General features: G+C 45.1%; 1 protein-coding gene across 4 annotated transcripts; it reads left to right on the forward strand.

The window, feature by feature from the left end:
- The first annotated feature begins 1,709 nt into the window (after positions 1–1,709).
- LOC125303018 (zinc finger C3H1 domain-containing protein) lies at positions 1,710–24,332 on the forward strand. 4 transcript variants are annotated; one of them, XR_007195002.1, is made up of 35 exons: positions 1,710–2,410; positions 2,975–3,403; positions 3,955–4,043; positions 4,191–4,500; positions 4,817–5,043; positions 5,435–5,558; positions 5,811–5,905; positions 6,142–6,339; positions 7,433–7,603; positions 7,826–7,972; positions 8,125–8,228; positions 8,326–8,463; positions 8,893–9,067; positions 9,379–9,510; positions 10,778–11,440; positions 11,731–11,840; positions 11,934–12,065; positions 12,195–12,316; positions 12,571–12,672; positions 12,848–12,973; positions 13,125–13,302; positions 13,571–13,757; positions 14,041–14,229; positions 14,630–14,867; positions 15,275–15,380; positions 15,822–16,020; positions 18,993–19,087; positions 20,053–20,160; positions 20,320–20,424; positions 20,678–20,843; positions 21,009–21,109; positions 21,439–21,540; positions 22,191–22,230; positions 22,387–22,822; positions 23,147–23,228. XR_007195002.1 is itself a non-coding variant. In XM_048256474.1 (35 exons), exons 1-35 carry the CDS (start codon positions 1,843–1,845, stop codon positions 23,282–23,284), a joined length of 6,177 nt encoding a protein of 2,058 aa, XP_048112431.1. In that variant the 5' UTR covers positions 1,710–1,842; the 3' UTR covers positions 23,285–24,332. The 4 variants fall into 4 exon arrangements, 3 of the variants coding, with proteins under 3 accessions (XP_048112431.1, XP_048112433.1, XP_048112432.1); XM_048256474.1 differs by having other exon boundaries at positions 22,760–22,822; positions 23,147–24,332; XM_048256476.1 differs by having other exon boundaries at positions 4,820–5,043; positions 22,760–22,822; positions 23,147–24,332.
- Positions 24,333–25,350: the final 1,018 nt, after the last annotated feature.

The raw sequence follows: 25,350 nt of genomic DNA on the forward strand, positions 1-25,350 counted from the left end.
GCTATGTCTCAAGGAGCATCATAATTTGGTGTAAAACACCTGGGTATTAGCTGTGACAGCAGTGGATCATAACCGCCTTATCTCTCATATCAAATGTCTCATTACCGGAACACACACAATTTGATTTATACAGACTGGATTTTGTGTGTAGGCTACATAAAACATGAAAACATTACGCCTCATTTCCATTACACATGTACATAATACATTTTTGTTTACATATAAAATGATAATACATGCTTGTTATTGTCATGAATGAATGTACATATTTACCATTCATATCCTAACTGCCCTAGCAATGGCCATCCCCTAAATGCCCTGGTGTGTTACATTATAGCCTGAATTCCCCCGACAGGTGCCCAGCTATGGCCAACAATTTTTTATTTTCTTTTTTTGGAAACTCCCTAGGTCTCCAAGTCCAATAAAGTATTTGTTATGCTGTTTTTAATACAGTACTGTGCAAAAGTTTTAGGCACCCCTTAGATTTATGTTTTAGCAATGTTGACCATATATGTTGATTTCTCATTGTCTTAGAATTCAACCAGAAGATAGAGGGAATATAAAAAACAGGTTCAGGTTCTAGTTTTCTGCATCAATTCGATTGATTGTTTTTGCAGTGTTATAATGACCAATCTTGCAAGGGGGAAGCTGAAGCCAGTTGGTATGTTTTGGCTCTGACACATTGGTGTTGGGGATTGCAACACTTTGACAGGTCGAAGATCTCATTAAAAAGCTACAGCTGGAAGAGTTCATTGCTCACCTAAAGTTGAAAAAACATGGCTAAAGATTTCTTTTCAAAAAGCCTTGATCAGGCATACAATGAAGAGGGTCACCAGAGATGTACAGTATGTTTCAGGAGGTTCTTCCTTTGTGCCATGCCAAAATGCTCTTGACACACGGCAGCGTCAGTTTTAGAATGTGTCACAGTCAAGCCAGCAGCTGATCTTGAGACCCCTATCATAGCTGGAGGGAGCAGCTTCTGACAGGCAGCTGTCTGTCAATGCCTGGGTGGAGAATGACGGATCTGTCAAGAGCTTCCCCCTTGGGTGACTGGTCATCATAACACTGCTAAAATAACAAATCCAATGGCAGCTTGAGACTGAAATTGGACTGGTATCAGAACAATAAAGTTTTATGTGTATTCAAATATACTGTGTATTTCTTTTGTTCTCTGGTCATTTTCTAATTAAGAGTGAGAGTGAGAAATAAAATAGAAAGAAACAATATGGACCTTATGGCATTACTGAAGCAAAACATGAAAGGTGCCTGAGACTTTCACACACACACACACACACACACACACACATACAGGGGTGTAGTGCTAAAATAAGAGGTGGGCAAACTATGAATTATTGATCACAGTGAGGTGGACTGCACCATGTGGTATCGGATATATATATATATGCCATAGTCAGGATACACATAGTAATTATCTTGTTTCTCTGAAGAAGACACTATCCTGGTCAATTAGTTTGTTGATAAATGCCAAAAAAGAACAAAAATGTCATGTTGCATGCGTTAACTATTATAAACAGTCACGGTGTCTAGGGTTTAGCCCATAGACTGTAAAAATTAGGTTTAGCCTAGAGAGTGAACCACAGTAGGCTCCAAGATGGGATGTAAAGAGTTAACATAGCAAACTCTCGCGACAGCGAGGTTTACCCGTAGAGGACTGTAGTAAAGAACTCTGGGATCGACGTCGCCCTCATTCTGATAAGTGGGTTATGTCGTGTAGCGTTAGGACAAATTCCTTCGATTGGTATTTTGTGACAGACCCATGTCAATCGCGTGTTTTTACAAATATTATTCTAATTATAGGTAGCTAAATAGATCGTTTGCGAAATGGAGGTAAATTTAGGCTCTCGATCTCCCAGAGAGGAGGGAGAGCTTGAAGATGGGGAAATTTGCGACGACGAAACTGAAGAAAAGCTGCTAACACAAGAAGGCATGAGGCCTAGAAATGCTAACTCGACACGGTGTAATCGGAAATCCAAAGGTCCGGTACGAACACTGCCTCCTATGATGGGCTCCCCAGCGCAAGATTTCCGTGTGATGATGCCCTTTAACGTTAATCGCGGACCCCACTTGCATGGCCCTTTCCCCCCTAGCCACAGACAGCAGATTGGACCTAGTGGACCAGACCGATTGTTGCCAGGGCAGGACTGCAATCCTAGTCCGCGATCCAGCTTTTGGGAACGCAGTCATCACACGTTAGGCAGACTACGAAATCGTGCTAACGTTAAAACGATAAATGAGGGACGAGGAGACTGGGCCCGTGGAGGCAGAGGAGATGGCGGTGGGGGTCCGAGGGAGAATGGCCGGCCTCCCGTGAGTCGGTATGCCTTTGGTGACAGTCAGTATGCCTTTGGGGACAGTCATTTAAATAGAAAGGTATCTCCCCAGAGAAAACGTATCCTTTGGAATTTCAGTTAACTGAAGTGGTTATGTCAGTAGTCTCTAGCGAATTGCTTTTCAATATTTACGGCTAACAACATTAACGTTAGACCAAATTGGTCAGTTAGCTTGCTAGCTGTCTAATTTGCTAATGCTAACATGTTAGAGAACAATGTATTTTATGTTAATCAGAAAAAATGAAAGATAATGAAGTATAAATCCTGAAATGTGTAAATGAAGCGTAAGTTTGTAGTAATACATTATGAGATTGTACGAAATATATTGTAGAGACATTTAAGTCTTCACCCTTGTTTTAGACTACACTCCCATATTGTATAACAATGCATAGGCATGTAATGTAGTAGACCTGTACGAGTAAAAGAAGATCTACTATTTGTTTTACAATGCATATTTTTTTTTTTTTTTTTTTAATGTAGAACGCCTTCATCTGTTGCAATCGTGACAGTCACAATTGGTTTTGAAGTGTTTACATAAGCAGGGACATCGTTTATTATTGAATTAGTATTTCTCTTACGAGTTTTCAGTCACTCACTTACTTATCCTGAGCAATGTCCCCCAGAAAAGCCATTTGGAAGAAACCAGATAAGAAAGCAAGCTTACAGTGCACCAAAGACCGAGAATGGTGTCGAAGAGAGCTTTGAGGATTTGCTCATCAAGTACAAGGAAATCCAGCTCGAACTGGAGTGCATCCGTAAGCATACCGAAGCAGCTTCTAGTGTTACTACCTCCCCAGATGCAGAAGTAGAGACAGAGACCGCTGATGTTGAGAAGGAGACCAACACCTCAGAGCAGCCACAAGATCCCGAACAGCAACTGGAGGAAGAAAAGGAGGAGGAGAAGAAAGCCTTCCAGGCCTTCAACATCAAGCCCCTGAGACAGAAGCTACTGACACCAGCTGAGAGGGATGCCCTCAACTCCAAGGTGACCAACGAGCCAGAGAAGAAAGAGGAGGAACCCAGTGCTGTAGAAGAAACCACAACAGTCAAAGGTCAGTATTGGTGTTTGGCACATGTTTGGTTGTGACTTGCCCGCACATTTTGTCTACATATTACCTAGTGGAGTTATTTTTGGAAGTCCAAATGATGTTTTATCATTTTCTTGACACATTAAGATAACAACGAGGAATTTGGTTGAAAAAATGACAAAACACATACAATTTAAATGGAAAAACCACACATCAGTTAAGGGAATACAACTGAATTGGCTGCCCATTATATGAACAGTGTACCACCTGTAATCATTCAAGTAAATAATTCAGATATCAATTGTGTATTTGGAGCACATTGTAATCACCTCCAGTATCTCATAGTGCCAACAGTAATCTCTTAGGGTGAAATAGTATTGTCCAAAGTGGTTCAGAGGCTGTTCAATTGTGGTCAGCACATTCTGTTCCTGCTGTGTTCTCTGGCACAGTAAACATCAGCTCAGAGGAGGATGCCAGCTCCTAGTTTTGAAAAAAAAAAAGTCAATGTTCCAGGAGACCTTACTCAATCGCCATGGACTGTATAGTAAGATCTGCTTTTTTATTATTTAAATAAGCAGAAGCAGAAGTAGAGGATGATGAAGATGACACTGAGTCAGATTTCAACATATCCTGTTTGTCCAGCGCAGAAACCTCCCTACTGAAGGTATAGTCCTCCTGAACTTTCTACAACTACACTGAATGGGGTTGTCTGACCATTTTCATATGCTTCCATATGCCCTGCAACTCCGTATTTATGCTCTCTGATTGTGTGTGTGTGTGTGCGTGCGTGCGTGCCTGTCTGGATGGGTAGAAGGGGAAGGAGAAAGGTCGGGATGAGGATGACGAGATGTCGGAGCTGCAACTGCGGCTGCTGGCCCTGGAGTCGGCCAGCAGGAAGTGGCAGCAGAAGGAGCAGCAGGTGATGAAGGAGAGCAAGGAGAAAATCAACAAGGCCAAGCCCTCGCAGAGCGCCAGCCCCCAGGAGCGCTCCAAAATGGTGACCAGGTCTAGCGCTGGCACCGCCGCCCCCACCAAGCCCCAAGAAAAGGGGAAGCCTGGTGCCGATAAGAGCAAAGCTGGCACCAAGGCGCACGCCGCAGGGAAGAAGGCCATCAGCCCTGGTAGTTGCCTAACTTAATTCACTTTCAAAACAGACTGATTGCTTGAAAATCCACAATACTCATCAGACTCAAACTCATCCATAATATTCATAATACTGATAATGATTGAAAGTCCTCTTGTTTTTGCATCCCTGTTCATAATATTGATTGAAAACCAGTTTGTTTTTACAGTCATTATTCTTAATATTGATAATATTTGAGAGATAAAACATAGTTCTACTTGACAAAAGGTTGTTGTAATGGGTGTTTGTTCTGCAGCTCTCAATCTCTCTTGTGATTAACTGGGCGTGGGTTGTGCCCTCTGGGGATCGTCCAGCAGGTTCGGCGGCGAAGCAGGCATGGAGGAAGCAGCAGCTGCGGGCGTGGAAGCTACAGCAGCAGCGCGAGCAGGAGGAGCAGCAGCGCCGGCGACAGGAGGAGGAGGAGGAGGAGCGTCGCAAGCGGGAGGAGGAGATCCGCAAGATCCGCGACCTCTCCAACCAGGACGAGCAGTACAACCGCTTCATGAAGCTCGTGGGCGGGAAGCACCACCCACGCATCAAGGTCAGACAGCTGTCTCAGACAGTGTGTCTTTGTGTCTATAACCATCAAGGCGCACCGTATTTGTCTGTTAAAGCATACTTTGTGGTAGCACACCCAGTTCAGTGCTTGAAATGCAGATGTGAAAATCTGACTCTTTGTTGTTCGTCAAGCTTTCATGATACAATAATTAGTAAATACAATAAACAAAGAAATACAATTTTAGAAACAGGTTTTTGATTTTGAACCTCCATGGTTCCAAGATGAAGTCTGTTATTATGATATATTTAGTTTTCTGTCCCACTGTATTTTTATGTCTAAAGTGTATCAGAATGAGCAAGCTTACAACTCTAATTAATTACTTAAGAAGTTGCAGTGGATTATCGCTCTAAAGGTTTTTTTTTTTTCTCTCCAGTCTGTAGATAATGAACACAGGAAATCCCTGAGCAAACAGGGATTGGACACCTCAGGGAACCTCTACCAGTATGACAACTACGATGAAGTTGCCATGGACACAGACAGTGAGCCCGAGTCGCCAGGTGAATATCACAACCCCTAGATGCCCAGTGGACTAGAACTCAATTGTCGTGCGTGTGACATCTGTAAGCTTTCAATTAGCACCGCATGGTGACTCTGTGTAATGCACACGTTATGTCCTGTGGGAGTGATGCGATGCTGTAGAGGCAGGTTTGGAGACCTGTTGGTGTAAACAGTGACCTACCCAGTGGAGGTGGGAAGAGGGTGTAGAGTAGGCTGATGTTTGTGTCCTAACATGTGGCCTTGTTCTCCAGCCTCGTCCCCAGTGTGCGATCCCTTCCCTGCCGAGATGGCCACCTGTGTTCCTCACTTGCCTGCATTTCCCCTGCACTCGACGCCACCCGGAATGGTAGGTCTCTACAGTGTCTACAGTGGACTGTGTTAAATGTACAAGGTGATGCAGACAGAAAAATAGCCAAATGATGCTGACATGCCTCTTCTCTATTACGGGACTGGGCGCACAGTTAATTTCCCAAAGCCAGTAACTCTTGTGACAACCATTTTTTAGATTGAGCAAACCCTCAAGTTTTTAAAGTGGAGTTCTTTGATATATCTCTGACTTTCGCCTTGTCTCACTTTATTCAGGAACTGGGCCCACATTTCCTGGACCAGTTCAGCCTCGTCCATCCTGTGCCCCCTCCGCCTCTGCCCCCAATGCCCCCTCCAGACGAGCTGGAGCGGCCTCCCAAGCCCCCGTTTGCGGACGAGGAGGAGGAAGAGGAGATGCTACTGCGTAAAGAGCTGCTGAAATCTCTGGCCAGCAAACGAGCAGTCAAGCCAGAGGTGGGCCTCAGAGAGCAAGCGTAGCCTCCAGTGTTGGGGTTATGGAAGCATGACATTCTGTTTGCCCTTCAGTCAATCAAGACACAGTGACACAGTGTTCTGCTATTGCCAGTTTTTTTGCTGTTGTCATCAGTCAGTATGGTCTGTTGGTTCTGAAACATTGTGTTAATTTTCTTTATATGGACTAATTGAGGTTTTACCTACAGCCACTTGGAGCATGTTGAAATGTGCTTTGCTCTCTCGCATGTGTATGCAGGGAACTGTTCTGTCTGACGGTGTCCGTGTGACAGTGGATCTGACCCAGCAGTTCCATGTATTTTTAGTGGTGTTCCCTTATAGCCCTATGGCTGTTCTTGCAGCTGTCACGAGTTGTTTGGACCACTGACTTCTAGTGAACATGAATGCTGCGGTCCTACTGCGGGTTTTATTCCATCTATCATATCTGCCTTGACTGAACTGTGTTTCCTGAAGCTGTTGAAACTCAAGGCAACTTTTTGAGCATTGTTGCTGTGTATTGTTTCTCTGGCACGTTCCCATTGATATTTTGGACGACATTTTTTATTTTTATTTTTTTCCTGTAGAATTTTATTTGTCGTAGGCATTCACCATTGTAAGCATAGTAGGCAAATTGCCATGATCATCTAATCAAAACACATGCAAAAGGTCATGTGGTTGCCCAGCAACATTGTTAAAAAAGTTGCCTCATGTATCGAATCAGCCATTTTGCCAGAACCTAGTGGACACTGAAATTTTCAGAAGAGCATCATGGTGCTTTTGACGATTGTCCTGTACATTCAAGATGGTGTCCGATTAGTTGAAAGCAAATGCAATTTAAGCCTAGCCTTAACACTGGTGTTGTTTTGATTTGGAATGACCAAGGGGGTATTCCAAGTACGTGTTTGAGTGACAAACCTGGGTAAGTTAACTCAGAGTAAGTGGTAAATCTCCTAATAGAAGAAGCTGTTTGTCACTAAACCACGTACTTGGAATACCCCCCAGAAGCATAGGGTTTGTTTTCCAGTAAGCACAGGATGAGGCATGATGGGAGCTGTGGGAGCAGTGGGATTTGAACATGTTGCCCTTCCTTCCACAGGAAACTGTGTTGAGTCACAGTGGGCCACCCTCTCCCCTGGTCAGACCAAGCCATTTGCTGATGGCCAGGAGCAACCTGACAGCGGTCAGCCTAAACACGGTCATCCCACCACCCCGCCACCCCAGCAGCAAGTTTGCGCGGGGCAACCTAGCACCCCGAGCCCCACTGGTGGTAGGAACTTCCACTCTTCAGTCTTTATTATGTGCTCATTACAAAGAAAGATGTTACGTTTGAAAAATGACCCAGTGACGAGATATATACTGATTTATTCATACTTTTTCTGCCATGAAATAGTTATACTCGCTAAATGATGCAGAGGCATAGTCATATATCATAATCAAAGACTGGAACTATCTGTTTTAGAAATGAACTTAACCCCCTCCTCTTCCTTAGTTGCCCAGGCACAAGGCAGTGGTGGTGCAGCTGAATGACTCGGACGACAGCGACTCCGACTTTGAAGCCAGCAATTCCCCCGCTCCCTCCCATAGCATCTTTGGAGGCCTAGAGTCCATGATTAAAGAAGCCCGCAGGACTGTTGAGGTACGGAAACGATTAAACATATACCTTTATTTTTAAATGGCCTTCTTAGCTGATGTTTGTATCAGTGTAAAATCATTCTCGCCAGCAATGGTGTCTAGCTTTGTTTTATGTTGAAGTGTTGCAGAAGCATAACATTTTTTTTTCGCATTCAGGCAACAAAGCCTAAAGGTTATAAATCGGAGAAGGAGAACAATCCCATCCGAATGCTACCTGATGCCAAGAAACCGGAACATTTCTGGAAGGATGAGCTTGCAAGGTAACTTATTTGTGTAGTGAGGGTTTTTTGTTGTAAATAGTTCATATGCATTTCTGGTGATTCTGGATGGGTTTCATTGGTCTCCTATCTCCTGCAGTCGGGAGAAGCAGCGGATGTCCAGACTGGATGCTATGAAAGTTCCGTCTCCGGTCGGCTCTGACTCCGAACTTGATGCTGCAGGCCATGCTGCCACACTTCGGCTCGCCGAGGCAGAGGACAAGTTAGCCAAGCACCGGTAAGGAAGAAGGCTGATTTCCTGTCCTGGATTGGGAACACTCAGACCTAATCTTTTCGCCACTAACAAAATCCTACTAACACAATCAAGGTTTATTAGGCCAATTTGTTTCTTCCTTCTATCAAATAACCTGTAAAGAGCTGTGGCACAAATAGCTGCAGCGTCTGTACCACATTCGATCCAAGTGCCTATGGGGACCAGGGTTTAAATCCAACCTGCGGTAATTTTCCGATCCCACCCCATCTCTCTCTACCTAATTACCTCCTGTCACTCTTCACTGTCCTATGTGAATATAAGTCAAAAGCCCAAGAAGGATATTAAAAATAGAAAAAGAACATTAAATGATCCATTTCACCCATTCATTTATAAATCAGTGCTGTATTTTATACATGTGGATGTAAGTAAGCGTTGAGTGCTTGTGCTGTGCAGGACGCAGCTGGAGAAGGACGAGGGCCTCCTGAAGCAGCTCCTGCAGCAGGAGCTAAAGAAGAAGGAGTTCCTCCGCGCTGCCGAGACCAAGGTGGTTAAGCTCCGCGAGCAGCTCCTGGCCTCTGAGAAGATTGTCAGCGCCAACCGTGTACTGCTGAAGAAACTCCAGGAGCAGGTGAGGAGCTTAAAAGGCTCATAGAGCAACTGAAGTCACAACTCTATCAAGAGCAAATTTATAGCTGTAGCCTACCTTAACAATTTATTTGTTTTTGCTCTTCACGGACAATATATTCAATATATTATTTTGTTTTAGATTGTGTCGAATACTTTCTTGCTTTTAAGTAAAAAAAGAAAGTTTGATTAAATATCAAATAACACAATATTAGCCAGATGCATGCCAGGCAGATTATGAATCTCCTGTAGCAAACCTGCACCACCAGCAGCCTGACTTCCTCAGTGACGCGTGCTGTGCTCTGTCCTCCACAGATGTTGCGCGTGCAACACCGCATCATGCTGAAGAGGCAGCAGGCTGTGAAGCTGAAGAGAGACGTGGCCCAGGCCCAGGAGTCGACACACGGTGGCACGCTGAAGCGCAAGAACGCCTCGCCGCACTACTCGGTAAGAGTCACCGCCGTTTCCTGCCTACCCCTAAATGCACCGCAGTGCTGAACTGTCAGTTTCCTGTGCTGACTAGACATTGTGGTTTATTTACTTTTTAGGGTGGGTACCTTCTGATATTGTTTTTTTCACCCCTGCTAAATTTGATCTTGGAGTCTTGAATGTGGCAATTTTTACTTAAGCAAAAAACTGGTCAGCTATATTGTCAAATCGCAATGTAACAAAGGTTTGTAACATTGAGTTGTGAATGAAGTCATGACTAACCAGTGGAGTATACTACGAAGCACGTTAGACATATCTAGGCTATGTAGACATAGCGAGACTTGACAAAGCCTTGACTCAGGGGTATACGTTAAGTGATGCTACGATAGCAGTTATGTGATATATTTGTCAAACTAGGCTTTCAGCTCCGATCTGTCGCTGTTCGGTGTTGGGATGACGTTGGCCATCGTGGAAACGGGAGACGACAAGACCGCCTCTATTTAAAACAATTACTTCCGCATTCATGAGCGATAGCTTAATCTACACTGTCTATACACTTTTTTGTGTCTAACCTATAACATCAAATAAATCAATTGTCATCAGTTGTTGTATGGTATGCACGTCCATAGTGGGATATTTGCACGCACAGCCCTATTAAAGCGCAATTGAGATCCAAAATGTTAGTAGAGGCGGAGCTCCACCTGTAAGATATATGACAGAATCCTACACGTGAGAGAACTTCGTTTTTAAGACAATTGATTGGTCAGCGGGCGGTAGATTACACAATATGAGCTATAACTTAGCACATAACCTCCTCCCGACCAGGTTTGGTTGACAGCATAAGATACCATGGTGATATAGCGACACTAAAACAGATCCACTTTCGTGTCACAGCATACCCTGGCTTTGAGCGCAACATACCTCGCTAACCCACTAATCGAGATTCGTGGGTTAGCGAGACTAACAGAGATTGATTCTTTGAAATAAAGATATTTTTTTTCCAAAGTTGTTGAAGCATTATGGACTCTATGTGAGCCATGCAAACACCTCCAGCAGCCCGGTTATCACTGATAAACACTTGTTTTGTCAATATTGCTGGCGTTGTTGTGCTCTGAAGGCTTTTCTTTTACTCTTCATGTGGTGTCCTTCACATGGCCGTATTTTGCGCAAATTAACTGGAAGGTGACCCCAAAAGTCTTTATTTAAAAACTTCCACAAAAAGTGGCAGATTATGGCATAGCGTTGCTTTGAAATTGACCATGATTGTGTTTGTCTATAATCTTAGCCTGGTAAGATCCCCCGCACCGCCTCCGAGCGGCACTTTGCTGACCTGATCGCCCAGAAGAAGTGGCTACAGAAACTGGAGTCTGAGTACGCGCTGCGGATCCAGAAGCTGAAGGAGGCGCAGGCGCTGCGACAGCAGGCCGAGCACCAGCAGCGGACTGCCCCTCCCCAGCGGCCGCCGCTCCCCGCCGGCCCCTTCCCCTTACCCCAGCCCTCCCTGCACGACCTCACTCAGGACAAGCTGGAGCTGGGCAGCGAGGACCTGGAACCCGACGACGACGAGCAGCAGCCCTCCTTCACCACGGCTTCGTCCAGCAGCCCCGTTCTGGCCTCCTCCGGTACCGCTGCTGCTGCTGCGGCCACCCCCTCCACCCCCACCACCCGCCGACGCTCCTTCCGTGACTCGGGCACCTTCACCAAGCCCAAGCTTGCGGTCCCCAAGGCCCTGCAGACGTCCACCCCTGCCAAGGAGGGCCTGGCCAAGCCTGCCAAGCCCACCAAAGGCAGTGGCGCTGGCGGCCCTGACCTGCCGGAGCTCTACCTGGGGCTCAGCGTGGAGGAGCTAAAGCAGAGGGACCAGATGGCTGCTACTCTGGAGAAGCTGCTGCAGAGCGAACTCACTGCACTAGGGGGCGCTGTGACGGAAAGGCTTCCTTGTGGAAAGGTATGAAAATGGCCATAGAGGCAGCAATCACAATATCTGGGCCATAATGCAATATTACTGTAGTTTTTTTTTTCACATTTGAACTTGCTACAAGTTATGCTTTTATAAATATTGCAAAATATGCCATTAGATTATGAACCTGGATCGATGTATTTCTTCCTACCTCTAAAAATCTGCTCTCTGCTATCTGTTCACCTCTGAGTACTGATAAGTAGCACATTGTGTCAAATCTGAGTGTGTCCAGTTGAATGGCCTCTATTGGTGGATTCATCTTGTCCCCTCTCCCACAGGCAATACAGGTCGATGTGGACCCGCTGACCACGCCAGCCAGCCGTGTGGAGTTGAAGCCAGTTCCCTTCGGAGCATATCACAGTCCACTGTTGGCTTTCAAGTCATACAGGTCAGCCATTTCACAATTCTCTCAATGTCTGTTCCTTTCTTTCCATTGCGCAGACTGCTGATTTGAATATGTCTCACTTCCTTCCTCCTGCAGGTTCAGCCCATACTTCAGAACAAAAGAGAAGCTGTCACTCAGCTCTGTGTCCTATAGCAACGTCATTGAGCCAAAAAAGTTCTTCTGTCGCTTTGACCTTACGGGCACATGCAACGATGATGACTGTCGGTGGTGAGTGGATGTGGATGAAGACTGAAGCGCCATCATGTCAGGAATTCGTTATTTTTTTCACTCTGGTAATATGTAAAACTTCTGACCTTGTGTGTGTGTGTGTGTGTGTGTGTGTGTCTCTGTCTCCAGGCAGCACATGAGGAACTGTACGTTAACTGGAAACCAGTTGTTCCAGGATATCCTTTCCTACAACCTCCCTTTGATAGGCTGTTCAGAGAACAGCAGCACAGATGAGATCAGCTTGGCCACAGGTTTGCCTCTTTACAATTCCTCCTACCACTTTACAATGCTACACTGTTCAACAATACTCATTTGCCAAAATAAACAAGATGCATGCCATGCCAGTAGTAAACACATTTAAGGTTGAATTTGATGATTGTTATTATTGTTGTTGGCATTAATATTGTTCTGTAGATATCATGCTGTTATGGTAATTGTGAATTCAGTGTTTTCTCTGTCAGATGGTTTCATCATTCTCCCAACGTGTTTGTGTCCTTCTCTGCAGAAAAGTACATCAAAAAGCTGTTCGGCACCAACAGAGATCGCATGGGGACGGATCAGAAGGCAGTTCTGCTCATGAGCAAAGTGAATGAGAGCAAAGGCCATGGTAAGGGCTTGTGTATTAGTCTTATTAGGTATTATATGTGGACTCTTGTCTTTATATCAATAACACTGTATACAGTATTGCTGTTTTGATCTATTGAATCTATTGACTGAATGTAGGATGGTCTCCCTCTGGCAACCCTCTTGATAATTACCTGTGTGTTTCTGCTGTCTTGCAGTTCCTCCCTTCACCACCTGCAAGGAGAGGAGGAGTTGGAGGCCTGAGCCGCAGCGACCACCCCCGGTGGACGAGCCCTCGGACAAGGAGGAGGATCTGCTGGAGGCCCCCACTCCGAGCCAGTATGGTGAGCAAACCCAACAACGCTATCCCACCCTGCACTGAGCAAAGCATATCCTTGGACTTTCGAATCCTGACAGCGCATCACAGTGTATTGAGAGGAAGAAGTCCGGTTCAATTTTTTGAACTGTGTGACTTACCAGAGTGTCTTCTTGCAGAGGCGCGCACACAGGCCAACCTGTTGGCTCTAGACGTCTGCATCAACCCCGACGACAAGCGGTACTTTGACAGCGAGACGGACGACATCTCCAACCTGGAGACCAGCGTCTTAGAGAGCCCCAAGGATGTGCAGCTGTGGATCAAGCTGGCCTTCAAATACCTCAGTCAGAAGGAAATGTAAGTCATAGTGTGTTTTACACTTTTGCAAGCATGGCCTGGTCAGCACTAATTCTAGATCATCTTAGATTTTAGTCATATAAAATAGTACGTCATTAGTCCCTATGTATTTACTTGGTAAATTAGGTTATTGTTTAGTATCATTTGAATGTACCTGAGCTAGCTTGCAAAGCCTCTCAGAAGCGTAGGATTGCACTAGAGTGGACTGGAAGTCTCATGGATGAAGCATTAGCTCCACTACCACACTTTAACCCCCTCCCCTTTGCAGCTCTGCGACTGAGCGTCTGGACGCGGCGTTGAACACCCTGTCGCGCGCGCTGGAGGATAACCGGGCCAACCCGGAGGTGTGGAGCCACTACCTGACACTCTTCTCCCGCCGCGGCAGCAGCGAGGAGCTGCAGGAGATGTGCGAGATGGCCGTGCAGCACGCGCCCGACTACGACGTCTGGTGGACCGTACGTGTCTCTCTTGGCTTTCCTTGCAACATGCCCGTGTGTTTGGTTATTGTTTGGTTGTCGCTTGGATGTTGTCTGGTTATAGTTTATTTGTTTCTCTCTGTCTGGATGGGTTTTTTCTCTTGTCACTGTCTCTTTCTGTGCTGCTTTCTTGGTTCCTGCTTGTATCATTTCTCTCTCCCTCTTATTCTCACATAGAGGAGATATACAGTAGCATCAGAGGCTCTCTTGCTTTGTGTGACGAAGAGGAGAAATGCCTCAAACTTCCTTTCCTCCTCTACAGTACATGAACATGGAGAGCGCATTCGAGGGGAAAGACTTTGTCTGCGGGCGCATGCTGCACTACCTGGTGCAGACAGCAGATGGCGGCAGCGAGGAGCTGCGTTCGTTCCGCCTGCTGGAGTCCCTGCTGTACCGCGTGCAGCTCAGTCTGTTCACAGGCCGACAGCAGAACGCTCTGGACATCCTACAGGTGCCCAGCCCTGTCCTTACTGAGATTATGATCCCATAGTGGATTATAAACAGGCAGATTATCAAGCCCTGAGCTCCATAATGCGGCCCAAAATATGTCAGCAATACTAAAGGCTGGATGAGGCTGGACAATTCTATGACTTGAAATCCATCTGTCATATATTGCTTTAGAAATAATACAGTAGAGGTGGTTTAAAAAATGATGTGAACAAAATGGGTGTAAGTGAGAGAGTATCATCAAATTCTCATCTGGAAAGAGGCTCTGCTTTTCATGAATGCTAAGAAGATTTTTCACATATTACTTTTGCACATTAAAATGCTATGTTTCTTACCATTCAGTCACTCAGAAATTACTATTAATAAATGGTGAATAAAACTGACTTCTCATGTCCCTGGAATAGAACGCACTGAAGTCTGACGGGGAGCAGAGTCTGGCTGCACACTTGACCGCTTCGCACCGGGCTCTGGCCTGGCTCTGCCGCATCCACACCACCGAGTTCGGACGGCTGCCCCAGGGCCTGTTCGACCCGGCCAACACCAGCCCGTCGCGGCTGGTCTGCACCAAGCCCGCGCCCCTCCCCTGGAGCTCCGTGTCCGAGCTGCGGACACCAGCCGACCAGCTCATCGGCCTGTTCCAAGGTAAAACCCGTTACTCATTCAGACATGCACAACTCAGACATAAACAGGCATTGAAGGAGACGAGAATGGAGATTATCATCTTTGACAGGTAGCGATGGCTCACTGGGCGTTTTTTGTTCCTTTGTGCTCTTCCTCTTCCTCGTGTGTGTGTGTGTGTGTGTGTGTGTGTGTGTGTTTTCAAGTAATGCAACTGTGAAATGGATATTGAACCCCCCCACCAGTTAGAAATACTTAGCTAAGCAGCCAGACTGAGGAAACCGGAGAAGTTTGCATAGTCCCGGCAAACGGCTTTTCACTGTCAGATGGTTTATCTCTATCTCGTCAGCCCTGAGAAAGGCCCAGGGTCTGTTTTACCTGTGCAACCCGACACCTTGGAGATGGTCCCTTAGTTGTGTGTTTTTTGGCAGACGCTATTAAGGGCTGCTCAGAGGAGGCCTCGCCCCACAGCGAGGAGCCATCGCCAGTGCTCTCGCTTCACGCCAACCTTGTCGCCCTCTACCGCCAACTGGACAGGTGAGTGCACCTCATGTTCATCTCCTGCTGTTTTTTTTTTTTTTTTTTTGTGAGTGGTTAGACACAAGCATTGGGGCTTCATAATACCCATGCAGATACGGTGGGAACAATTATTTTTACCAAAATGTACCAGTACGCATTTATAAAGTTGACACATTAATGTGCAAAGGCTAATGTATGCATTTTACTGATACATTATTATTATTACTACTACTACTACTACTACTACTACTACTACTACTACTACTACTACTACTACTACTACTACAACAACAACTAGCTTACTATGCAAGTTCAGTGAATCAAGACTATCATGGATGAACTGAGATGGTTGTGGTATGAGCATGGATAGAAGGAATATAAGAAGGGGGTCATTTGATCATGGTCAACTTGTATGAGTTGTGCTCTAATGGTGTTTGTCCTTCTGTGCTGGGCCTGCAGGCTGGACGAGGCGGCGGAGCTCTGTGAGCGTGTGCTGTCGGAGGCGCCCGACTGCTGCCCTCTTCTGGACGGCTTGGCCGAGGTGCACCTGGCGCGGGGGGAGGAGCAGCGGGCGTTGGCTGTGTGGCTCGAGGGCCTTAGGCACCGGCCGCACAGCGCCGAGCTCCTCTACCACACCTGCAAGTTCCTGCTGCACCGAGTGAGTGGCTACGCACGTGCACGCACGCACGCCGACTTTGTCAGAACACATATACACATGCTTGTGTACACACACACACACACACACACACACACATATATATATATATATATATATATATATATATATATATATATATATATATATATATATATATGTATGCATATATGCAGTGGTGTCATGCCCATTGAAATAAAGGGGGCACGTGCTTTGTTCCTATTATGCTCCATAATAAGCCAGAGCCTATAACGACTCAAATGTATTCTTCTGGATGTATAATAAACCGTACCAAAATAGCTGAAGACCGGTCAACAACATCAGCCCTTTTCCTAAAATTGGTGTCTGTGTATGTTCCCGTAACAACTCATTGCGTAAACTCGCAATGTTTTGCTTGTGTTGAACTGTTACAGTTAACTTTAGGATACCGTTTGAACTGTTACAGTTACAGTTTAAACAGATACAGTCAATGGTGTTGAAGTGGTAAGTAGACTAGGCTAAGCAATAAAAAGTTGTGGAATTATTTGTGGTTGACCTGGAAATGTTGACTTTTGACTGGATTTGATGTTGGCCGCGAATTCAGAGCATTACGTTAACGTTAGCCTGCATGGTGTCAGTGTAACGTAGCCTAGGCTAGGCTACTCTTACAAATATTACACATAGCAGTAGTATTAAGTCTCCTGGTTCAATTGTTTCCAGTTTCATGGGGTGTTCAATTTGCAGTGACTACAAAATCCAACCTAATAACATTAGGCCTACCAAGGCATCGCGCTGGATGTTTCTCCACTTGTTCTCTTCACGTATCTGGCAGCTTATCCATGTAGTGAAAAGGGATAGGGTATCCGTTCAAAATTAGCTCCTAAAGTTGTTTTATATAAATAGGATTGCTATGACCGTGATGTAGAGGGCAAGAAAGTATAATAGTCTCTCTCATGTGCTCATAACTTTTTATCAGGTCACTTGCTCATGATTTGCAGGTAGCAACTTACAAATGAGGTGGCCTATTGCTTGCCATAATGGTAATGAAAAATAGATTAGGCTACTAGTAGGCCTAGTAAAATATTCAAATATTTTGTGTTAACTTTACTCAGCACTGAAACCTATCAAACTTCTTTCAAAATCCTTCATCACATAAATTAAGATTAAAATAATTTAATTTCTGAGCACACAAATTCAGACCTCAGACCTTTTTAATGTAAGATTGTTCTTAGGTCACATATCAATTTAAAATCATAACTGCAATGGTACTGTTTTTAAAATCATGTGTAGTAGGCCTAAGTGTAAATGTGTGTGTCTAAACATGCTTTAATGAGCTTACACTTTAATGATCTGAATTTGAGCTTACAGTTCTTTCACCAACCTATGTGTTTTACATTAACTTAGAATATAGACAACATAGATACTTTAGCTTAGTCCTCAGATAGAGGAGGGTTGCTGCTTGCTCTGTTAAGATATTTCTGTCCCTCCCAAACAGCATTGAAATGGTATGTTTAGCAGCCAGAATTGCAAAATTTCCAGGGGGAGAAATCTCCGGCCCCCTCTAACATAACACCCCAAAAAAAAAAAAAAGGCTGATTGTGCCCCCCGTGAATTTTGTCTTGCATGACGCCCCTGTGTATATGTGTGTGTGTGTGTGTGTGTGTGTATGTATGTATATATATATATATATATATATATATATATATATATATATATATATATATATATATATATATATATATATATATATATATATATATACACATATATACACACACACACACACACACACACACACAGGAAGCCCTTGGCCAAAACCTGCTTAGAGGCACAGCACCTGTAGGTTCCTGCCATAGTTAATCTCTGAACACATGCCCGTACAGATACGGACGGACACACAGATATGCAAACACACATATACACAGGAAGTCTTCTGTGAAAACTGAAGTATACTACGTCTGCAGTCAGGTGGGACACACAAACATCCACACGCACTTACACACACAGATGCATAGATGCATATACTGACCCAGATCAACACACTCACACCAGCAAAAAAACAATGATGATCAAATATGGCCACTTTAATTAATGTACTATGCATATTTAAGCATAATATGTTTTAGGTTATACTCACTGATTTTTAGGGATGGCACGGTTCAAATCCCACAGTTCGGTTCGTATCACGGTTTTAAGGTCACAGTTTTCGGTTCTGTATGGTTCTTGTTGTTATTTTTCCTTTTAATCTTTAACACTTCAGAAATATCAACATATGAGGTATAGCTTAATTATGCATCGTTTAGGCTACAGTATTAGTATAGTTATATCATGTAATCAAGCACAAACTGAAAGAATTTGACTTGACTTTAAGCTCATCATTAAGACCATCAAGGAAAGGTGAGATTTTGATACAGAGAGTGAATACATTGATGACTTAAAATTGCTTTTCATTTATTTGGCAAAAAAGTAGAATGTGCTATTGCCATCTACAGGGACGTCTGTGCCTTTGTAGCACAATAAGATTGACTGAAATATTACGGAATATTTTATTTCTACATATAGCGTAGCCTACCCGAGCTATGCAAGATAGCTTCTAGGCTACCACATAACATTGACAAGCCATGTAAATGCGCAATTTCTCTTTGAACACTCCTAGTTTCTCTGAACAGGGCTATTTCTCCCCTGCACACATGAGTTCGTCAGAGCCGTGCCATTGGAGGAGGGGCCGCTCCTATAGCATAGTCCTACTCCCCTTAATCATTGCAAATATAGACTTGGTTGCGATTTCCAAAGAGTTTTTGTGAGTGCTGCTTTGTTAATATTTGGGAAACTGCAAGGAAGGGGCTGAGACCGCACATTAATATTCATCAGATTTTTTTTCATGAACCGTGCCAACCCTACTAATTTAATTGTGAATCATAATCTTAATTGATGTCTTATAGTTGATATTTGGAATATTTTTTTTTTTTTTTATTATTATTCTCTTTTTTTTGCAGGAGCAATCCAGTGCCATTGCCCCATTGTTTCGGGAATTCATGTTATCCATGTGTGAGCCAGATCAAACTAAACTGTGCCCAGTTGATGTACTATGGTAAGTCACCATGCCTAGGCAAACCCCAAAAGCAAGCTCCTCATATGGAAATGCTTCCTGGGGGGGTACAAGAGCCATGTCCTCTAGCCATCTGATTACGTTGCTAAAGCATTTCCTGCTCATGTTAGCACAACGCTAACATGGCTTCTCACACTTGTCATCAGCTTTAGGAAATGTAATGCTTCGTTCAGACGCGAACTTCAGACTTGTCAGTATTTACAAAAGGACTTAGTGGGAGTTGAGAAGGAAGCAAGGAGAATAGCCACACTTCCCCAACGCATGCGAGATTCTTTCACACATTTCAAAACGATGTCAACAACCACAAAAAAAAGAAAAGATAGTTCTGCCTTTCTTTCGAAAGTAAACAGCGGACACGGATCTGTAAATACAGCCATTTGTCTTCCTGCACGTTGTTTACCAGAAGGAAGCCCGAAGCCCCGAGCCGGTTGCGCGGGGAGTGATTAGGCTCGGAAGTGTCGGTGTGGGGTCAGGAAGTGGTGCGCCTGTGGTGGCTAAGGGCTGAAACAATGGCCTCTATCTGCTGGTGCGCGTGAGAACATGGCTCCTGAACCTTTGTCCCCCAAATGGGGCTCAGAACGGAGCAAGGTTAGGACTTTCCCATCGATCCAGCAGCGAATACTGATGCTGTGTGCTCTCAGCATGGAACCTATTCACTTCCGTGAAATGTGTGCTGAGCAGGTAGCTTTGAAACCTCTATTATTTGGACCGCTTTCACCCGCGTCGCCGTTGTCACTCTTATCAGTGCCATCGCTATCATGTCCACTTATCGTTGCTACTTCTCCATTACCAGATCTCATCTGTAATGGGTGGCGTCTCTTTGCAGCATGAAAAGCTCATTAGTGCTGGGTGGGATGGATGTTTGCTGCAGACAGAGTAGTGATTCATGTGGGTGTGTGTGAGAGAGAGACAGAACCTGAGTTCTCCCGTTGTTCTCCTGTCTGCAGTCACCTCCTGGGGATCCCCAGGGAGGACCTCCTCCTCTTCCCCCGCGTCAAGGCCTCCCTGCAGGGGACGATTGACCAGCAGCTGCCCTACCTCAGCCTCGTCCACTGGTCAGTACACTCATACTTGTACATCGGTCATCATCAACACGCATTGCTTTATGTGACTTGTTTTGTCATTTACGGCTTGTTTTCAAACACAGCAGGATAAACAAATGAAGAAGAAATTGCAGGGTTCATTTTGAAGAGTGTGTTGCTTTTTTTTCACAGCACATGGCAGTCGGTGCATGGCGGCATTCCCGAGGCCCTGGACGCCTTTGAGAGAGCCCTCGGCACCGCCACCAAGCTGGAAGTACTGCAGAAGATCTGGCTGGAGTGAGTGTTCGACATGGGACGTGTTTGAAATAATTATTGGCATTTTTTTTGTTTTGTTTTTTTTGTCTTGGTTGATTAGCTCAACAGCCAGTAGCTTGTGGTCACACCTCCTCCATTGTGAACACACCATGATCACCTTCAGCCATGTTTTTTTTTTTTTTACCCCTTTTTTTTGTTCTTTAGGCCGTTTTAGTTGGTTTGCTAGCGTTTCTCTCAGGCCTCTAACTCTTCTCTGTTTCTCCTGTCCGTCCAGCTATCTGCTCTTTGCCAGCAGCAAGCTGATGGGTCCTCAGCCTGCCGCCCGTGACCTGAAGCTGTTTGGCGACCTGGTGCATCGCTGCCTGGTGTCGGTGCCCACGCGCCTCACCATGCCCTTCAGCTCCACCCGCTACTGGAGCTGCTTCGACTTCCACAACCAGGTAACCACCACCCCCAACCAGCGCTCAGCCACACAAGCGCTGGACGGGGGGCCCCACTGTCTCTAGTCTCCTTGGGTGTCCTGTCTTAACCCTGCTGGAAGATGGTGCCTTCTGATGCCCCTTGATGCTGTTGTTACCACCCCTCCCCCCTCCACCCATCCACAGGTGATTTCCTTCTACCTGGGCTGTCTGCCGCAGGCCCAGCACCTGGCCGTTCTGGAAAGGCTGAGGCAATCCATGCCCTCTAACCCGCAGCTGGCCATCAGGTACACAGACCCCACTCCCAGGCTTATTCACACACTGACCACTTCCTGTTTCAGCCTGCCCTGCGAAGCAGTCATTGCCCATTCATACTACATTGTACCAGTGTACCCAGCGCTGCACCAATGTTTGATCCCATTCATCGGTATGTCTGTATGTGGTGCAGAACATTGCATGATCGCCCGGCTACTCACCACTCCGCCACTTCTCCCTGTGTGCTATCTATCTGTCTATCTCTCTATCCCTCCATCTCTCTATCGGCTGGGGCCGGCCGGGTTGCGTTGTTTGCTGTGTCCAGACTGAGTGTTAGCCCCTGCCCCTTGTTCTTGCGTAGGTTGCTGGAGCAGGAGCGGCGCGACGGCAGCATGGAGCATCTGCGCTTCCAGAGCAGAGGGCTGTACAGCAGCCTGCCCAACTGTCTGGCCAACTGGAAGATGTAAGTCCGAGCGCATGGCACGCACCGTACCGTACCACACGGCACCGCACCGCTCCCCTCCCCTCCCCTCCGGCATAATAAGCGGGACGTGCCGCCAGCCTACCCCCCTCATCCAGAAAGCACACACGGACATATTTTCAGGATGGTGCTGTTCGGGAAAGTGACGTCTTTAGCCTTGCGTTGGAAAACTTGTCATTTGCAGCTGGGCCTGATGGGAACCGTTCTGTGAGGTCCAACAGCATGCTTTTTACGCCTCAGTGGTGTGTGCTGGTAACTTGAGATGTAGTCTGTCATTTGGTGTTTGTGGAGTTCATGGATCAGCAGTCTCATCACATAGTACCATAGCGGATTTGGATTGGGACATTTAAGGGATGTTTTTTAAACTGGACTGCAAGATTTTTTATCAAGATCTAAAACAAGTGAAATCAAAGGCCGCCATGTACCAGTTTGAAAGGTGCTCCGCTCTTCCAGATTTTCATTTTTGTGTGTGCGAGAGAGAGCATTGGAAAGCTATAGTACAAAACATCTGGCATGTTTTTGTTTTTCCTGAGACGTGTCTGCATGAGCCAGTCTGCGCGTTTTGTGTTGTGTTGTGTTGTGCTGCTGTGTGTATGTGCTGATGGCCCATGTTTCGCTGTGTTTTCTGACAGAGCTATTGCTGTGGAGAGGGAGCAGAAGGGAAAAGCTGAGGTGAGCTGCCCTCAACCTGTATTCTGATACTGTGTTGCTCACTGAATGGGTCTTGATGTGCACCACTGGCACTTGGTTCTGCGCTCTTTTGCTTTTTCTTCCTGTTCCATGACTGCCTTCATGTTGGTGTTGATGTGTTTGTGTTTTCCTCCACAGGATGCGGTAAGTGTTGAGAAAATGCTTGAAAGATTGGATGGGTGATTTTTTTGTTTTGTTTTGTTTTTTGGTTATGCAAAGTTTCTTTGAAACCTTCCATGTTTAAAAGCAAGTTAAAGTGTTCCGTGTGTGATGGGGAGTTTAGTTTGTCATGGTTTTAAGGGGTGGGGTGGGGGAGGTGGTTTCTCTCTCTCTCTCTCTCTCTCTCTCTCTCTCTCTCTCTCTCTCTCTCTCTCTCTCTCTCTCTCTCTCTCTCTCTCTCCCTCCCTGTGTCTCATGTGTGTGCTGACCTGCCGTGTGCGTCCTTCATGAGACTGACTAGACACTTCCCACTGTGGTTTTCTCGTGTGCTTCTCTCTCTGTCCACCTTTAGGTGCGCCGCCTCTATCAGCAGGCCCTCCAAAAGCTGCCACTGTGCGCCACTCTGTGGAAAGATGTAATTAACCTTCTCTCGCTCTCTCTCTCTCTCTCTCTCTCTCTCTCTCTCTCTCTCTCTCTCTCTCTCTCTCTCTCTCTCTCTCTCATATATACAAGCGCACACACACATAGACGCAGATGCATACTCAAGTTTGGTGGGGGAGAGACTGGCACTCACACTTTCTGACTCAAACATGCACTCGGATGGGCATAACTTACTGTGATGTGAAACACACACATATACACACACAGCGCTAATTGGGCTTTGCGTGTTCACCTGCCACTCTCCGCCCCACCCCACCCCTCTCCCCCGACCCGTTTTGTTCTCTTGTCTCCTCTCCAGCGCCTGCTGTTCGAAGCTGCTGAAGGAGGTAAAACTGATACACTGAAAAAACTTGTTGACAAGTGCCAAGAGTTGGGAGTGAGTCTGACTGAGGTGCTAAGCTTAGGCCCGTGCAGAGCGGCAGGATTGGAGCACTGAACAGCCCCCCCACCCTCCCCCCCACACCCCCACCCTATGCTCTTTACAGCTCAAGATTTTGAATACGGCCAATTAAACCCACTCACAAATTCCACCCACTCTCCATTTCCCTTGCACCCCCCTCCCCCTAAAACAATAAAGAAAATAGACAAATTAAGGCACAACAGATCGGCTGTAGGTTAGCGAGGCCTAACTTGGCCAGTTTGTCAGACCTCCCAGAGCAGTGTTGTTTTCTCGCCGGGGGCCCACGACGTGAGCGGGCGAGCGTGTGCGCGAAGGCCAGAGGGTGGCTGGAGGCTCCCAAACAGGGGAAGACTATGAACTCTCCGTGGCCTCTAAGAGCCAAACACAGGGCCTCTTTTGTCACCTTTGACATCATGTACGTAAGTATTGGAAATCTGATGACACCTGTTGCTATCCCCCCCCCCCCCCCCCCCCCAACTCCCCAACCCTCTTCACCACCACTCCCCCTCCCCCCACCCTCCCTCCCTCCCCTCCCTTCTCTGCAAATCTGTGTGTTCCTTTTTTGTTTGTACGTGTCACTTTTAATTTGGTTTTTAGTTTGTTTTGTTTTACATAGCGTTTTACCCTTTTTACCTGGGGTCAAGAGTTGTTGGACCACTGCGGCACTCCTGACTTGTGAAATTTAAGTGTTTTCAAGAGAATGGCTGTGGGGGGAAAAAGAAGCAAAAAAAAAAACCCCTCTTCCCTTTCTCATCCTGCTTTTTTTTCCACCTAAAACTATAACTGTCTCCGAAGGGAGCTAGATTGACGTCATCATTTCTCGACCTGGTTTTAGTAGATTAGGAGAAAACCAACTGCATATTTTGTTGTCATACAAAGACGATGGCTGCCTTTGGAGTATTACATTTGGCTGATCATTGTGTTTCTTCGAGACTATACTGCTGAGACTGCCCAATTGGTGGTGATCTCCAACCTGCAAGGAATTGGCCCTCAAAAATGTGTCTAGACCAGGACGGTTCCAAGTAGTCTATATGTTCATGTGCAATTTTGGTTTTGTTCAAATATATATATATATATATATATATATTAAAAAAAAGAATATATATATATATATATATATATATATAAAAAAATATATATATATATATTAGATATTCATTAAAGTATTCAAGAGGATCCATGAATGATGATGCATCTAAACATTTTTTTGTATTTGAAATATGTTTATATTAAATTATTTTCTAATGAATTGATTTTGTTGTGTTTTTATTGTATGTGTGTGTCTGTAGTACAAAAAACCTTGACTGGTTATTCAAATAAAGTTTCCCTTGATGGTGTGTGCAGATAGTAGAAACAACTATAGGAGTAACAAATCAAGTCTTTAAAGTAGACGAAACTAGAAAAGGATGAATTCATTAATGCAAGAGTTAATTTGGGTATGGTTCTATTCAGAAACTGGTATGAGTAACAAAACGATATTCCTATGAAAAGTGGAGAAAATGTCGTCATATTTGTCAACTTGTAGTGATGCGCTTTTCATGCGCACCATTCATGATCATTCAGAGGTTATGGGTGGATTGTCTCACAAAATGGCATCTGAATTATTGTAGAGCTTACTGACATGATGCTCGACATTTGTTCCAGGATAACTATGCAATTTGTGGGTAGTTCATCATAAAGTAGTAGTAGTAGTTTTAACTCCATATGCACTTGCAGAGCCATCAGTAACCTTAAAATACCTTAAGTAAACTCCTATTATTAGTCACTGACCACCCTTAAGCGATGTTTAACTAAAGTCACCACTGAATGTAGTAGTGCTACTTACATGTATTTATCACTAATCTAAAACACTCATTTATATTGAGACCTTTTCACAGCTGCCTGTTGATCTGTTGTGGCAGTTGCAGTTGATTGCAGTTTTAACTTTAGAACTCTACGCACATGACAAAGGTTATGGAGAATTAACCCCTCTATCAATTTGCATACATTTAAAGGTCTTTAGGTAGTTGTTTTTAATTATTATTATTGCATAGCATAAAGTAGAAATATTCATCAATTGTACAGAAATTTGTCAATTGTTTTCAGCAGAGGAAACCCTTCCC

This window comes from Alosa alosa, chromosome 11 (assembly GCF_017589495.1).
Source record: "Alosa alosa isolate M-15738 ecotype Scorff River chromosome 11, AALO_Geno_1.1, whole genome shotgun sequence".
Classification (NCBI taxonomy): Eukaryota; Metazoa; Chordata; class Actinopteri; order Clupeiformes; family Clupeidae; genus Alosa; species Alosa alosa.

Bases quoted from the DNA above. Each gene is read 5' to 3' on its own strand.
- LOC125303018 (XM_048256474.1), top strand. From the start codon at position 1,843: ATGGAGGTAAATTTAGGCTCTCGATCTCCCAGAGAGGAGGGAGAGCTT. The intron at 9,068-9,378 runs GTGAGGAGCTTA...TGTCCTCCACAG, and splicing joins TGAAGAAACTCCAGGAGCAG to ATGTTGCGCGTGCAACACCG. The intron at 11,441-11,730 runs GTATGAAAATGG...CCTCTCCCACAG, and splicing joins AAAGGCTTCCTTGTGGAAAG to GCAATACAGGTCGATGTGGA.